The sequence below is a fragment of the Molossus molossus genome, unplaced genomic scaffold (assembly GCF_014108415.1).
Source record: "Molossus molossus isolate mMolMol1 unplaced genomic scaffold, mMolMol1.p scaffold_m16_p_7, whole genome shotgun sequence".
NCBI classification, from domain to species: domain Eukaryota; kingdom Metazoa; phylum Chordata; class Mammalia; order Chiroptera; family Molossidae; genus Molossus; species Molossus molossus.
The window spans coordinates 31,222,125-31,236,077 of NW_023425401.1; the positions used below are offsets into that span (position 1 = coordinate 31,222,125).

Sequence of the window (13,953 nt, forward strand, 5' to 3'; positions counted from 1 at the left end):
GTGGACCTCAGGGGAATTCCATAGTGATCATGAACTGTGTGCGGTCCCTGGGACTCTGGGTCTGTTTTCAAGAAGTAGCTATTGATGGGGACAGGATAACAGATGAAATGATGAGTTCAGAAGAACTCAGATGTTCGTTTAGAGCCTTGGTGGATGATGTTGAAGACCCATGAATTGTTTTCACCTCTCTCCTCCTGATTTCTCTCTCCCTTCTCAAGTTATGAGCCAGGTTAGTCATCATTTAGATCAGTGGTTCTCAACCTGTGGGTCGTGACCCCTTTGGGGGTCGAACGACCCTTTCACAGGGGTCGCCTAAGACCATTGGAAAACACATTATTTCTGATGGTGATTCATAACAATAGCAAAATTACAGTTATGAAGTAGCAATGAAAATAAGTTTATGGTTGGGGGTCACCACAACATGAGGAACTGTATTAAAGGGTTGCGGCAGTAGGAAGGTTGAGAACCACTGATTTAGATAGTTTTAAGAGCAAGCGTGGTATTATTTGAATAAATAATACAAGTGTTATAAACAATTTTTTGAGTATGTTAACTGTTGGGGGCTTTTGGTGCAAAGCACTTTATGTGATTGTCTCCTATCAGCCCTCTAACCCTCCAGGACTTCCTACTTTATAGGCGAGGAAAGTGAGGCTGAGAGGTCAGGGAAGTCGTTCAAGGTCACACAGCTGGTGAGTTTGGAGATCAAGCCTGCTCCCCTGTCGAGGGTGGTCTGGCACTAAAGCCTTGTTCTTTTTTTTTATCCTCACCCAAGGACATTTTTCCATTTTTTGTTCAGATAGAGTGGGAGGGAGACAGTGGGAGAGGAACATTGATGTGAAAGGTACACATAGAGTGGCTGCCACCCGCACAACCCAACCAGGGCCGCGGACAAACTGCAACCGAGGTACATTCCCTTAGCGGGAACCGAACCCGGGCCTCTCTGGACCGCAGGTTGGTGCTCTAACCACTGAGCCAAACCTGCCAGGGCTAAAGCCTTGTTCTTAAGCACAGCACTGGATGGACACACACACTGGTGGTGTTGGGAGAAACTGGGAGATTCCTGATTTCTAGGCATATACTATGTAATGTGGATCAGTGCAAAGACCAGCCATCAGAAATGGAAGATTTGGGATCTAATTTCAAACACTTAGAAATGTAAGTGCAAATTGGTACTTAATCTGACTTGGGGGAAAATATTTGACCCTTTCTGAGTCTTGGTTTTTCTTTCTGCAAAAAAAAAAGGATAATAATAGGCTCTGAGTCTCAGGTTTGCTGTGAGGATCCAGTGAGTTGATAGTCATGGTTTGAAAACTGTCAAGTGTTCTATACACATTAGGTGACTTGCCTTGTAAGTGTTGAGTCACTGTATGGATTGTTCTCTCCTGTGTCCAAGACTCTGGGAGAGTTACAAACTGAAAGCTTAGCTTCTTTCTGTCACAGAAGTGTATAGTCCTGGCGGTGAGCACTGCATGTGAATTTGGGGGTCAATGAGGAAAGAGTGCTGTGGGAATTTAGGGCAGGAGGAACTCTGAAAGGCATCACCCAGGGAAGGCTTCAGGGCATAGCAAATTAATTCGATTGTAAAGCATGAGGTGTTCAGACAGAGCAAGAATAGCTCACTTTGTGGAAACCTTTCCTTTGCTTCTAAAAGGAAAACCAACTAAGTACCTAGGGTCACCGTATGCCTTTTAACAAATGTTACCTATGGGCTGTCTTGCGATGTGGAACCCGGAGAGAGGTTCTCTGCTCTTGGCCGGCGAGGATGGTGGTATTTTTATGCTGTCCCAGCTTCTCCCTCTGTTTGTTCCATCCCCCCATCTCAGACCAGATCCGGAAGGAGGGACTCTTCTCCAGCAGCCTTGAGGTCAGCACTGCCATCAAGCTGAGGCTGGTTAGCAGTTGCTGTTTTTTTTCCTCCTTAATTGAACAGCAAAGAACACTAACTAATTCAGGATTTTTAAACGATCACAAACTCTTGTGGATAAAAATAGCACTGGTGGTTACAAGTACTCAGCTGGAATTAAAAGAGTTATCAGTCTTGCTTTGGGAAAGAAGGTGACCAACCACTGATTTCGAAAGAGTACCTCTCCCTTTCCAGTGATTAGTTAATAAAATTATTCCTGACAGTGGTGGGCAAAGGAGCTCAGGCAGTTACATACTGAGAGACAGAGAACCCATTGTCCAAAGATCTCAGAAGAGTCTTTGCAAACACACAGAAGGGATTTAGAACAATTTGCATAAATCTCCCTGTGGATAGTGCCATGGCTCCAGTAATTGGGGTGGTGCCAGGAACCCCTCCTTGGCTGTATCATGGGGTGACGCTGTGCTTGGTGAGAATTCAGTCTCAGGATGGTTTTGCCAGCAGGACTGGGTGATGGGATGCTGAATAAGCCCACTGTTTGGTTCCACATAAGGACTCTTTTGTGTTGGCCTGGGGCAGCCATGTTCAAGTTTGTCTTGCTTTTTACCCAGTGATGTTTTTGGACTTTCTGGGCTGGAGCATTAAGCACAACACCTATTCTGAGCTAATCGTGACAGATTTGCTCTTGAAAAGTAGCTGTAGCCCCTTGTATTTCTAGAAAGTGGAGAATAGTAGTCATACCTTTAGAGACCTTTGTCTTTTTTTTGTTAATTCATTGATGTTTTAAAAATTATTTATTTATTTAGTTTTATCCTCACCTGAGGACATTTTTCCACTTTTGTTCAGATAGAGTGGGAGGGGGGCATTGATGTGAAAGGAACACATCTACTGGCTGCCTCCTGCACGACTTGACCAGGGCTGGGGACGAATCTCAACTGAGGTACCTGCCCTTGACTGGATTCGATCCCGCAACTCATTGGTCTGCAGAGCCGCTGAGCCAAACCGGCCAGGGCACTTTTTTTTTTTTAATCCTCTCCTGAGGACATTTTTCCATTTTTTGTTCAGATAGAGTGGGAGGGAGAGAGAGGAAGAGAGAGAGAGAGAAACATCGATGTGAAAGGGACACATCGAGTGACTGCCACCCGCACGACCAACCAGGGCCGGGGACAAACTGCAACCAAGGTACGTGCCCTTAGCGGGAACCGAACCCGGGTCTCTCGGGACCGCAGGCCGACACTCTAACTGCTGAGCCAAACCGGCCAGGGCCTTTTTTTTTTTTTTTAAGAGAGAGAGTAGGAGGGAGGGAGAGAAAAAGAAACAATGATGTGCGACACATTGATTGTTTTCCTCAGGGTTGGGGATCAAACCTGCAACCCTTTGGTCCAATGGCTGGCGCTCTGACCGCTGAGCTAAACTGTCCAGGGCACCTTTGTCTCCTTAAATGAAAAGTCCAGGAGAGGAGGAGACTTTGCTCGGCATGTCCAGATAGCTGGCATTCACACCTCTTCATGGTGGACTGTGGGAAGTAATTCCCTTCTGCTTGTTAATATGATTTCCCTTTTTCACTAACTTCTTCATGAACTATCTTGCATAGTTAACAAACTAATTGTGCTTTAATATTTAATATTCCCTTAAGAAAGGGTGTGGGTTACTCTGGAGTGTAGTTTTAAAATGCAAGATGATTAAAAGTTTGTTTTAACTTTCTTTTTTGGGGTAAAAAAAAGGTATACATTAAACACTACATAGTAGAAGCTTTACCAGTTTAGGGAGTCTAATTTAAAATTCAGGGAGTAGTTTTGGTACTGGGGGACTTTACTGCTTTAAGTACAAAAATGAAATCCACTAATTTCTGACCTGGAGTTTATTTTCTTTCAGTTGCTAGCTTGATTTCTCAGCTTTGTTCTAATAATATAAACATTTTTATGTTTATTTATAGGTGGCTTTAACCAAGAGAGCAGATCCAGCTGAGCTTAGAACAATATTTTTGAAGGTCAGTATAAAGGAATCTATTTTGTTTCTTGTTTGATTTGTGTTCTATAACTTTTAAAGTTTATTTTCAAGCAGCTCTTTATTTCATTGTTACATTTTTTAAGATTCCCCAAAAGTATCTTTACTTAAGACTTATAAAAGAGATCTTTTACAATTACATCTGTTTTTCAAAAATGTGTCAGAAAGTTGTTGGTAATTGTGATGGCAACATGGTTTACATTTTCATTTCTTTTATCTCACATGGTGTCAGGTATTGAAAAGGGGTTTCTGGGGGACTTAGTCTCACAACCCATTTACCCGTCAAGGATTGACTTGTGTGGTTTAATGGTAAGGCTTTTTCTCTTAAGAAGTTTCAAGTTCTTTGCAAACATTTTAGTAATACTTCATTCATCCAGAGGGGGCTGGCTTTCTTTGTGTCTCCTTGGTAAAAGCCCATTATCATCATCATCATCATCATCATCATCATCATCATTATTTTATTACAACTGTACTGCCTGGTACGGAGGCCTCAGTATGCGTAAAAACAGATATGAGATCACAACAGACACCATACAAGTTTATTTCCTTAGTTTCTTCTAGTTTTGCCTAGTTTGTAATATTGAGCAATGAATAATTAATACTCTAATAAAAAGTCTACCTCAGGTTCCCAACACTGAACCATTTTTAATGTTATTCAAGTAAAATCAAAGTACTCAAGAAAGAAAGGCCACTTTTATAAAGATAATTTAAAAGTATATATGTATCCCTTTTTTAAACACAGCAAAAGGCAACTGTGCTGTATCTAGAGAACCAAGGCTTTGAAGGAGAAACTTGCTGTTCTACTGTGTACTGAGAATACATGACTTTGAACGTTAATACTTTTATATGTATCACTTTCTTCATCAACATGTGTTACCATTAAAAAAAATTGAGAAATTAGGGAATTTGGACACTGGTGGGGTTGATACTGAGTATTTGTTTATTAATTAATTTTTAGGCTGGGTAATGAGATTCAGATTATGGGAACCATAGTCTTTTTCTCTTAGAGATACACACTAAAGTATTTACAGATGAGATTATGATGTCTGAGATTTGCTCTTAAATATCCAGTTTTGGTGGGGTAGGAAAAATGAGTGGGCAGTATGATGATAATTTTTTTTAATTAATTAAAAAAAATTTTTTTTTTCTTTATTGATTTCAGAGAGAGGAAGGGAGAGGGAGAGAGATATATAAACATCGATGAGAGAGAACATTGACTGGCCGCCTCCTACATGCCCCCCACTGGGGACCCGGCCTACAACCAGGGCATGTGCCCTGACCGGGAATCGAATCAGCGATCTCTTGGTGCATGGGTCGACGCTCAGCCACTGAACCATACTGGCGGGGCATGATGATAATTCTTGAAATTGGGAAACACAGTATTGGGTTTACTATACTATTCTCTCTACCTTGTGAACATTTTCATTATAAGTTACAAAAATTGTAAAGATTGAATGAAAAAACCTTTGTGACAGTGTCCAGCACCTGATTTGCATTAGACATTGATTCAGTAAATGCTTAAAATTAAATAATTCAAACACAGAGAGACAAAGTCTCCAAAGCAAATGGTTTAAAATATGAGCAGTTTTCGGGGGAGGAGAAAAAAAGGTTATATTTGTAGGGAGGTTTGGATTATATATAAGAAAGCAGAGCTCTTTCATAAATTTGTTGTTGGACCGAAAAGGTCAATGCAGTGTAGATTCCAAGGTGGAAAATGATTCTGGATACTGAAAGTCCAGAAAACAGAAATGCTGTGTCTCTTTCCCAGACTAGTGTCTGCCACTATGCACTTGGGGCCCACCATGATTGGGATGAGGTATGTACGAGAGAACTGCAGATATCTGTAGTATGTGTATTTAAGGTCTTTATTTTAAGACTCTGATGATGTAATTCTGGAAGACCACTTGCAGAAGAGTACATGAAAAGGCTGCCAAAGAGCCTAGAGAAAGGGATACAGTTCATTCACGAGCCGGCAGAATCACGATCATTCCCTGAACTGAAAACCTATCTGTTACATATTTCCATTTTCTAAACCAGCAGCAGTTGTGGGCATCCCTTTGACAGGAAAGGGGAATAACTTAGAGTGTCTCAGTAGATGGTGCATCTTAGACGGTTACTGGTCTTTGGCTTAGTGCAGGGGAGAGGCTCCAGGGAAAATCTGTGTCTACCTTTTGAGGCCACGTGGCAGCTGGTGAGGTGAGGTTAAGGTCCTGCTTGGAACAACATGTTCTTTCCAGATGCAGTATCTCAGTAGCAGACAAGCTTATACTGGAGACCAATCAGACTGGTCAGGTAGACCGTGGCAGGGTAGGAATTCTTTGCAGGGTTCTGGAGTTCCACCTGTGGGGTTTCTGTGTAAGTGGGCCTGTGGGCTGGGGTGGAAAGGGCTGTCTGACCTCCCTGGGGGTGGCTAGGATGGCCTGGCTTTGGAGTGAGTGCTCAGCCTGACTTAGTGTTCCACGGGATGAGGTGGGGGGAACCATCCCTAAAGAAACCAGCGGTCAGCAGTTTCTGGAAGGGATTGTGGATCTGGCAAAGGTTCGCGTGATCTCATCAGGTCTGGATAGTGTGGTACTGACACAAACCCTTGGCTCAGCATGCCGAGGCTCTTGTTTAGCATCCACCGCAGACGGTGTTGTGGTGGAAGAATAGGAGCGAGGCACCCTGGGGACTGTGCCATGCTGGGCTTGTCGTTAATTATGGATCAGCTATAAGCACTCTAAACCTGACGATTTTGCCGTTTTTCTGACTTTTCTTCCTAATAAATATCCCAGCCTTCTCTCTGTTAAACTAGTTAGAGGTTCCTCTGTAGCTTGGGGTAGGTGGAGAGAAGCTTTATGGTGCCCTTTGGACCAGATGTGCTGGTAGCAGGGAGCTGTGATGAGAGAGCGTGGAACTGAGGCAGATAAGGAGAGAAGGGTCCCGGAGGACTAAAAGGGGCTAGTACTGGCTTAGTTTGTTTTTGAGTTAAAATAATTTCTACTTTTATTTTTTATTTTTGAAGGTGTTTACTGTATGTAAGTACTGTGTGAGGTGGGGGTTTATAAAGATGTATAAGCATGGCTTTTGCCCTTAACTATCTCGCTTTGTGTGTTTAAGTGTAAAAAGAAAAAGCTATAACATGGTTGAGAAGCATGATATAGCATTAATTAGCAGGCAGATGATGAGGGCCTAATTACATCTTCCTAGAGAGAGACATTAAAGTGACAGGGAGGTGGTGGTGTTTGAGCTGCACTTGAAGATGAGTAGGCGTTGACTTATTGAATGGAGAAGGTAGAGGAGGATCCTGGGGCAAAGGAAGAACATTCCAGGGAACAGCATGTACACAGCAAGGAGCTATGAGCACCAGGTGTGTGGGGTGCCCTGGAGCACAGGGTCTTGGGCAGTGGTAAGTAGGGCAGGACTTGGTGTAAGACATTTCTAGTCTAAGGCATAGAACTTTGTTACGCAGGCTGTCTTTAAGATAAGTGGTGGCCAATGTTTTATCTGGATGTGGAAATTGAAGTCTAGGTGTGGTCAGTTTTGCTTCTAACCTAAATGTTGACATGCATTTTATTTGTCTGCCTAACACTTTTGATGCTGTTTTCATGTTAATTTAAACAGATGTGTATTGAGTGCCTACAGTTTAAATGAAACACCATGAAACTTTGTGGTGAGTGGGACATGCAAAATGGGGATCAGCAGTGTCTTACAGTTCAGATTTTATACAGGAGACCAGATTGACAGGCAGAGAGCAGGTAAAAAAGAATTGCAAGTTAGCATAGGCAGGGGTCCCATGTGTGCTCGAGGCCCATGCCACAGGAAGTGGAAGGAGGGAGCGGGGAATGGTCGTAGAAGGCTCCTCGGAGTTGGACTGTGAGGAGCCTCAGGGACGAGTGGGAGCCGGAGAGGCACAGAGGAGAGCAGCGAGGGTGTACTGGGGAAGAGGAGCACATTTGAGGGAACCTGGAGATGGGTTTGGGAGCAAAGAGCTTCTCGAGGTTAAAGGTTCTTGTTCATTCTTCAAACGTTTATTTAAATTGAAATCTATGCCAAAGATTCTGCCAATTATTACAGGGTGTGGGTGACAAAATTAGAAAGATAATTGGGAGTTTGGCAGTTCTGCGAAACAGGAGAAAGCCATTGAAGGTTTTCTGAGTAATCTCATCATATAGGAAGATGGATTTGAGATCTTATTGGTGCAGCGAGGCCATGAGTTAGGCAGCCTCGGGTATAAGGTATGAGGCCCCAATAACTTGAGGGTTGTGGCAGCAGGGGGAATGGAGAACGGGCAAGTGAGACATTTGGAAGGACTGGTAGATGAAAATGACTGATCTTGCATGATGGATGGGAGAGAGCAGAGGTTAAATATGACCACTGGGTGCATAGCCTGCGTGCAGGGAGGTTGCCACTAATAAGAAGGGGAAACCAAGGAGGAAAACATCAGCTCAAGGGAGAGCAACACATTAGCTCATGTGCACTGTTTAGGAGTGTACAGCCAGAAATAGCTGAATCCCTGTGGAGTAAGAGTTTAAAGGTGGGAAGACTGGGTAAAGGGACTGGACAAGGGAAATAGACCACATTACAAATTGCAGTAGTAATATCTAGTGACGTGCACTGGGGTTTTTATAATTATTCTCTGTTAACAAAAGTGTAATATGTATTTTAAACATTTTTGTAGGCAAAATTGAAAAAATAGTTAATTCCTTTTTTGAAAAACTTTTCTTATGACAAAAGAGTTTATATTTATTGAAAATTTTAAAAGCAGATGTTTATAAAGAAGTAACTTGTGATCCCAGTAGGAGATGTCTTCATCTCTAGCTGTATTCATCCATCTGTCCGTCCATCCGTCCATCCATCCGTCCATCCATCCATTCATTCATCCATCCATCCATCCTTATTATGAGGAACTGGCTCACACCATCCATTATAGAGGCTGGGAAGTCCCATGATGTCTACAAGCTGGATACCCAGGAAAACTGGTGATATAATTTATTCAAGTCCGAAGGCCTGAGAACCGGGGATGCTGATGACATAAATCTCAGTCTGAGGGCCAGAGAGATATGTCCCAGCTCAAACAATGGGTCAGGAAAAAAGGAAGCAATGTCTTCCATCTCCCACCTTTTTTTCTATTAAGCCCTCAGTGGATTGGATGATGCCCACCCAATACTGGGGAATGCATTCTCCTACTGAGTCCACAGACTGAGATGCATATGTCATCCAGGAACACTGTCACCACCACACCCAGAAATAGTGTGTAATCTGGGCTTCCCTTGGCCAGTCTGGTTGACACAAAATTAATCTTCACCTTTAATAGTATATAGGGTTGTGCAAGGAATCCGAAAAGCCTTCCCGTTTCATACATATATGTTTAATTGTATAAAAACTTCCAAAAATTGTTAAGGAGAGAGGCTTGGCTCACTTGTAAAATCTATTTCCAAAGAAGGATTAAATAACATTTTAAAGATGCCCTGGAACAACCAAGAGACTAAGTGGAAAAGCTAATGTTGGAGGATCCTTACCTCCAGCCACATACCAAAAAAAAAAAAAAAAAAAAGTACCAACATATTGAAACTTAAAGGTAAATGATAAACCTACTTTAAAAAAAGCTAAGAGAATATGTTTGTGAATCTTTAGCTTTGAGATGAGGAAGGACTAGTTTCTAAACTTAGAAGTAATGAAGAAATTGCAGAGGAGAAAAAAAACCTACAGACTCAATTCTATGAAAATGTCAAATTGGAAAAGTATGGCAGCGAGTGTGCTAGATCGAGTGGGGAAGGGTGTGTTTGCACACTGTTCAGGGAAACGTATTTCTGAAGAGCAGGGTGATAATAAGTATCAAGAGCCTTGAAGTTCCTCTCCTTTGACTCCGCAGTTCCTCTTCCGGGAGTCCCACCTTCGAAAATTGCCAGGAGTTTGGACAAATGTTATATGCAAGGCTGATTACCTTAGCTTTATTTAAAAATACCCCAAACTGGGGATAATCTCAATGCCTACTGGTGGGAAAGGCGTTAAATTGTATTTTTAAATAAATTAATTTATTCACCACTCTACACAAACATATAGGTGTAATTTGAATCATAGTGTTGCTGTAATTAGCAGTGACATTTCCTTTCTATTTGCTTCAGTTAGGAAAATCAAAGTGGAATTCTCCTACATTTCCAAAAACCTACATTTAAATCTAACCGAAGGGTAGTAGGATTATTGGGCCATCTTTGAGCTTTTTCTTTCTTCTTCTGACATTTATAAGTTGCTTCATGTATATAGAGCATTGTGCTAAGTCTGTTCCATGATTATTCATTTATTTCTAGAATCAAACTTGTGAAGCTGGTAATGCTCTCATTCCCATGTTGTAGGTAAGGAGCCAAAGGCCTAGAAAACTACTTACCTGGGGTCACACAGGTGGTGGCATGAGGCAGAAGCAGGCTGCATGCAGCCTGGGCCCAAGGGACTCCCAAGCTTGTTACTGAGTATCTAAGCAGGAGCTTTGGAAGTACAAGGCAGAGATAACAAGTGACTTTTTAAAACAATTTTAATTGGGCTTCATTCCTCTGCGGTTACAGAGGACGCAAAAAATGATATCATTGAACCTCACTTCATTGTGCCCCCCTGTCTCTGTGGCCACCAGTATGGTTCCTGTCACCCATCTATCCCTGTTCTTTGTGTAGCTCATGGTCCTCACCCCATCTGCCGTGTTCCCCCAAATCTTTGCTCTGTCCCAGGATCAAGAGGCCCTTTCCTGCTCCGTAAGGATAACATCCGATCCTCAGGCTGTCTCTCCGTGTTTCCCACAGCACCTGGGCCTCCGTGGCGCAGGAATGAGCAGGTCCCACTTCCATGAACTGGAATGTGTCACACTAAAGGCCAGACCTGGGGAACGAGGTGGAAAAGCATCACACGCCACCTAATTCTTACTGACCGCTTCTCTCTAGAAGGAAGAGGACAGTACTGAGCAGCATTGCGTACGCACTTCCCTAAGATCCCGCAGGAAGCCGTGCAGTTAACAGTCTCTTTTCCAGCTCAGCCTGTTTGTCCTTCTTCCTTGCATCATCGATGCCCTTGAAGCAGAAACGGGATAAAGAATTGGGTTGTACTCATGGCTTTAGCATTAATCCTACCTTTAACAAAAGCTCTATGTTCTTGCGAAAGAACAAGACATAGGTTTGTCTTTCCAAATTTTTGTGAACCGAGTTTCTCAACCTCAGCACCGTTGATATTGTGGGCTGGGTTACTGTGCTGTAGGGGGTCATCCTGTACATGGTACAGGACCCCTCTCCTCTACCACCTGGATGCCAGTAGCATCCCTCTCCCCAAGTCGTGACAGTCGAAATTGTCATCAGACACTGCCAGGTGTCCCCTGTGGGGGAAAATAAACAAATGGAGGAAACTCCAAACTGGAGAACTCACCCCAGAAATGCAGGTAACATATGGAGAAGGCCAGTTGTACTCGGCTACTAGGCGACATTGATGTTCGTAAGCTGGGCGATCGGGCTAAGCTTCCCCCAGTTGAGAACCACGGGTATAAACATAAAACTTGGCAAACTTATGCTTCTTCTTCAAAGTGATGGAAAATAACTGTCTTTGTGAAGAGAATATTATCATATCTGATATTTTATCCTTTGAATCTATTCAGCTTTTTCACATATTAACCTCATGGTTGTATGCTTTTGAGAATGAAGTATCTCTCCTCTCTCTCTTTGAACAGTATGCAAGCATCGAAAAAAATGGTGAATTTTTCATGTCTCCCAGTGACTTTGTCACTCGATACTTGAACATTTTTGGAGAAAGCCAGCCTAATCCAAAGACCGTGGAACTTGTAAGTGGTGTGGTGGATCAAACCAAAGATGGGTATGTTTATTTTCAGTCATCTCATTTGATATTTTTGTTTGAAAGAGCTTTCCATTGCTTTAATGATTACGAAGTCACTGTATGCACTTGCCATGTCTTAAGAGCATTTTCTCTACCTATTATAATTAATGCATTATTTTAGAAATAATAACTTTACTATTTCCTTCAGTGTTTGTATCACAGTTGGGGATGTTATATGTGTATTTTTTTATACAGTTTACGCAACTATTTATACTTCCACAGAACTGTTATAGTTGATGAGTGGTATGAAGATATACCAGAGTGTTTGTATTTATGTTGGTATTTTTCAAAGCAACTATAAAAATTATGAGTAAATATAAAACATAGCTCTAACAACATAGCTTTTCTATAATATTTCCCTTTGTTCCAATAACTTTTAAATCAAACATGTGATTAAATGCTACTAGCAACAGACAGAATAATATGATTCCACGTCCCCATGAAGAGCATTCTAACCAAGTTGGAAGAAAAACACTGAGCCGTCCAAAATCAAATAGGACACTTGGCAAAATGCCTGTGGATTGTTTTTTTCTGCCAGTCTTCTCTGTTTACATTTTAAAAATGAGTATTTCCTAAGCTGTATGAGGTAGCATTTGGCTTTTTTCACAAAGTGCAGAATTTTGGGCTCCCAACTCTTGCAAATACGAACCCTACTGTCCCCAAACAGCCAAGTATAATCTGCAGGAACCGGCTTCTCTATATAGGCTGTGGTAGGCCCAGCCTTCTGCCCTTGTGCTCGCCAGCACCCAGCCCCTCTGACAGACCGCAGTCACCTGCCAGTCTGCGGTGGCTCTCTCGCGCTCTGTGCTGTCCGCATCGTCACGGGTGTGATTTCCCCACATGCATTGGCTGGAGATATAGCCACAGTGAAATCTCTTGATGTCTTGTGAATGCTCTCAGTTCTTCCTAGCACTTCCCTTTTCTTAGTTTCCTACGTGTTGTCCCATCTCTCGTGGAAATAACCTCTCCTGACATGGGAGTCTTGCAGAGTGGAAGGGAGTGAGGAGGAAACGCACAGGTGTACTTCCTGCCATACTGGGAGCTTGCTGGGTCATGCCTTTTCTCTCTGTCTGAGCAGCAGTTATCTGTGTTCCTTCCGTTTTCTGTCCCCACCCGAAGGTGGGGTCTTTGCTTGGTCGGAAAATGCCATGTATGAGAAGCCTTCGTTCCCTCATAGAGTCTCTCTGGGTGGTGCGGGGAGAGGCTGAGATATATTTCATACTAGTCCGGCGAAACAAAAGCTAGATAGGACATAGATTTATCCTGGCAAACATTTTTTGTTGAGGAAATTTGATTTCTTTCCACGCTCTATGCTCATGATTCAGAGGAAGGGTGACCAACATATGCAACTTAACTGATTGAACTCAGTGATCAAGATCAATTTCTTTTCTTACTTGATAGTTTAAACTACAGAACAGGTAGAAGGAGAATGCAGTGAACACCTAGTATATGCCCTTCATCTAGATTGACTAGTTGTTAACATTTCCCACCTTGTTCTCTCCTTTGACAGTCACACTTTTTACACAAACATGCACACACACAAGTTCTGTTTTTGGCCGGATCACTTAACTGTAAATTGCAGACGTCAGGAGACTTCAGCATTTGTCTTCTAAGAATAAGAACATTCTCCTACATAACCACCACACCATTATCATCCTTAGAGAATTAACAATCATGTCAAGAACAGCTAATATCCAGCTTATATTCAAATATACCAGATCTCTCTGCACCTCCCATCTCAAATGCCTCCTCTCCCTTTTTTTATTTATTTACTTATTTTTTCCTCACCCGAGGACATTTTTCCATTTTTTGTACAGATAGAGTGGGAGGGAGAGAGAGGAAGAGATAGAGAGAGAGAAACATTGATGTGAAAGGGACACATCGAGTGGCTGCCACCACATGACCAACCAGGGCCGGGGACAAACTGCAACCGAAGTACGTGCCCTCAGCGGGAACCGAACCCGGGTCTCTCCGGACCGCAGGCCGACGCTCTAACCGCTGAGCCAAACCGGCCAGGGCATCTCTCCCTTTTTTTAAATCCAGGATCCAGTCAAGGGAGGGAGGGAGGAAGGGAGAGAGGGAGGGAAGAAGGGAGGAAGTGAGGGAAGGAGAGAGGGGGAGAGAGAGAGAGAGAGAGAGAGAGAGAGACAGACAGACAGACAGACAGACAGACAGACATCCATGTGAGAGAGACACATTGATTGGGTGCTTCCTGCATGACCCTGACCAGCCTGGGA

The 13,953-nt window shown here is 42.8% G+C and overlaps 1 protein-coding gene across 2 annotated transcripts in view; it reads left to right on the top strand.

The window, feature by feature from the left end:
• Positions 1-13,953, top strand: part of SLC25A13 (solute carrier family 25 member 13) — a 188,821-nt gene that overhangs the window by 22,633 nt on the left and 152,235 nt on the right. For both annotated transcript variants that reach the window (XM_036247320.1, XM_036247321.1), the window contains exons 2-3: positions 3,798-3,851; positions 11,553-11,695. In XM_036247320.1, the coding sequence (XP_036103213.1) occupies positions 3,798-3,851; positions 11,553-11,695 (197 nt within the window). The remainder of the gene's footprint in view (positions 1-3,797; positions 3,852-11,552; positions 11,696-13,953) is intronic.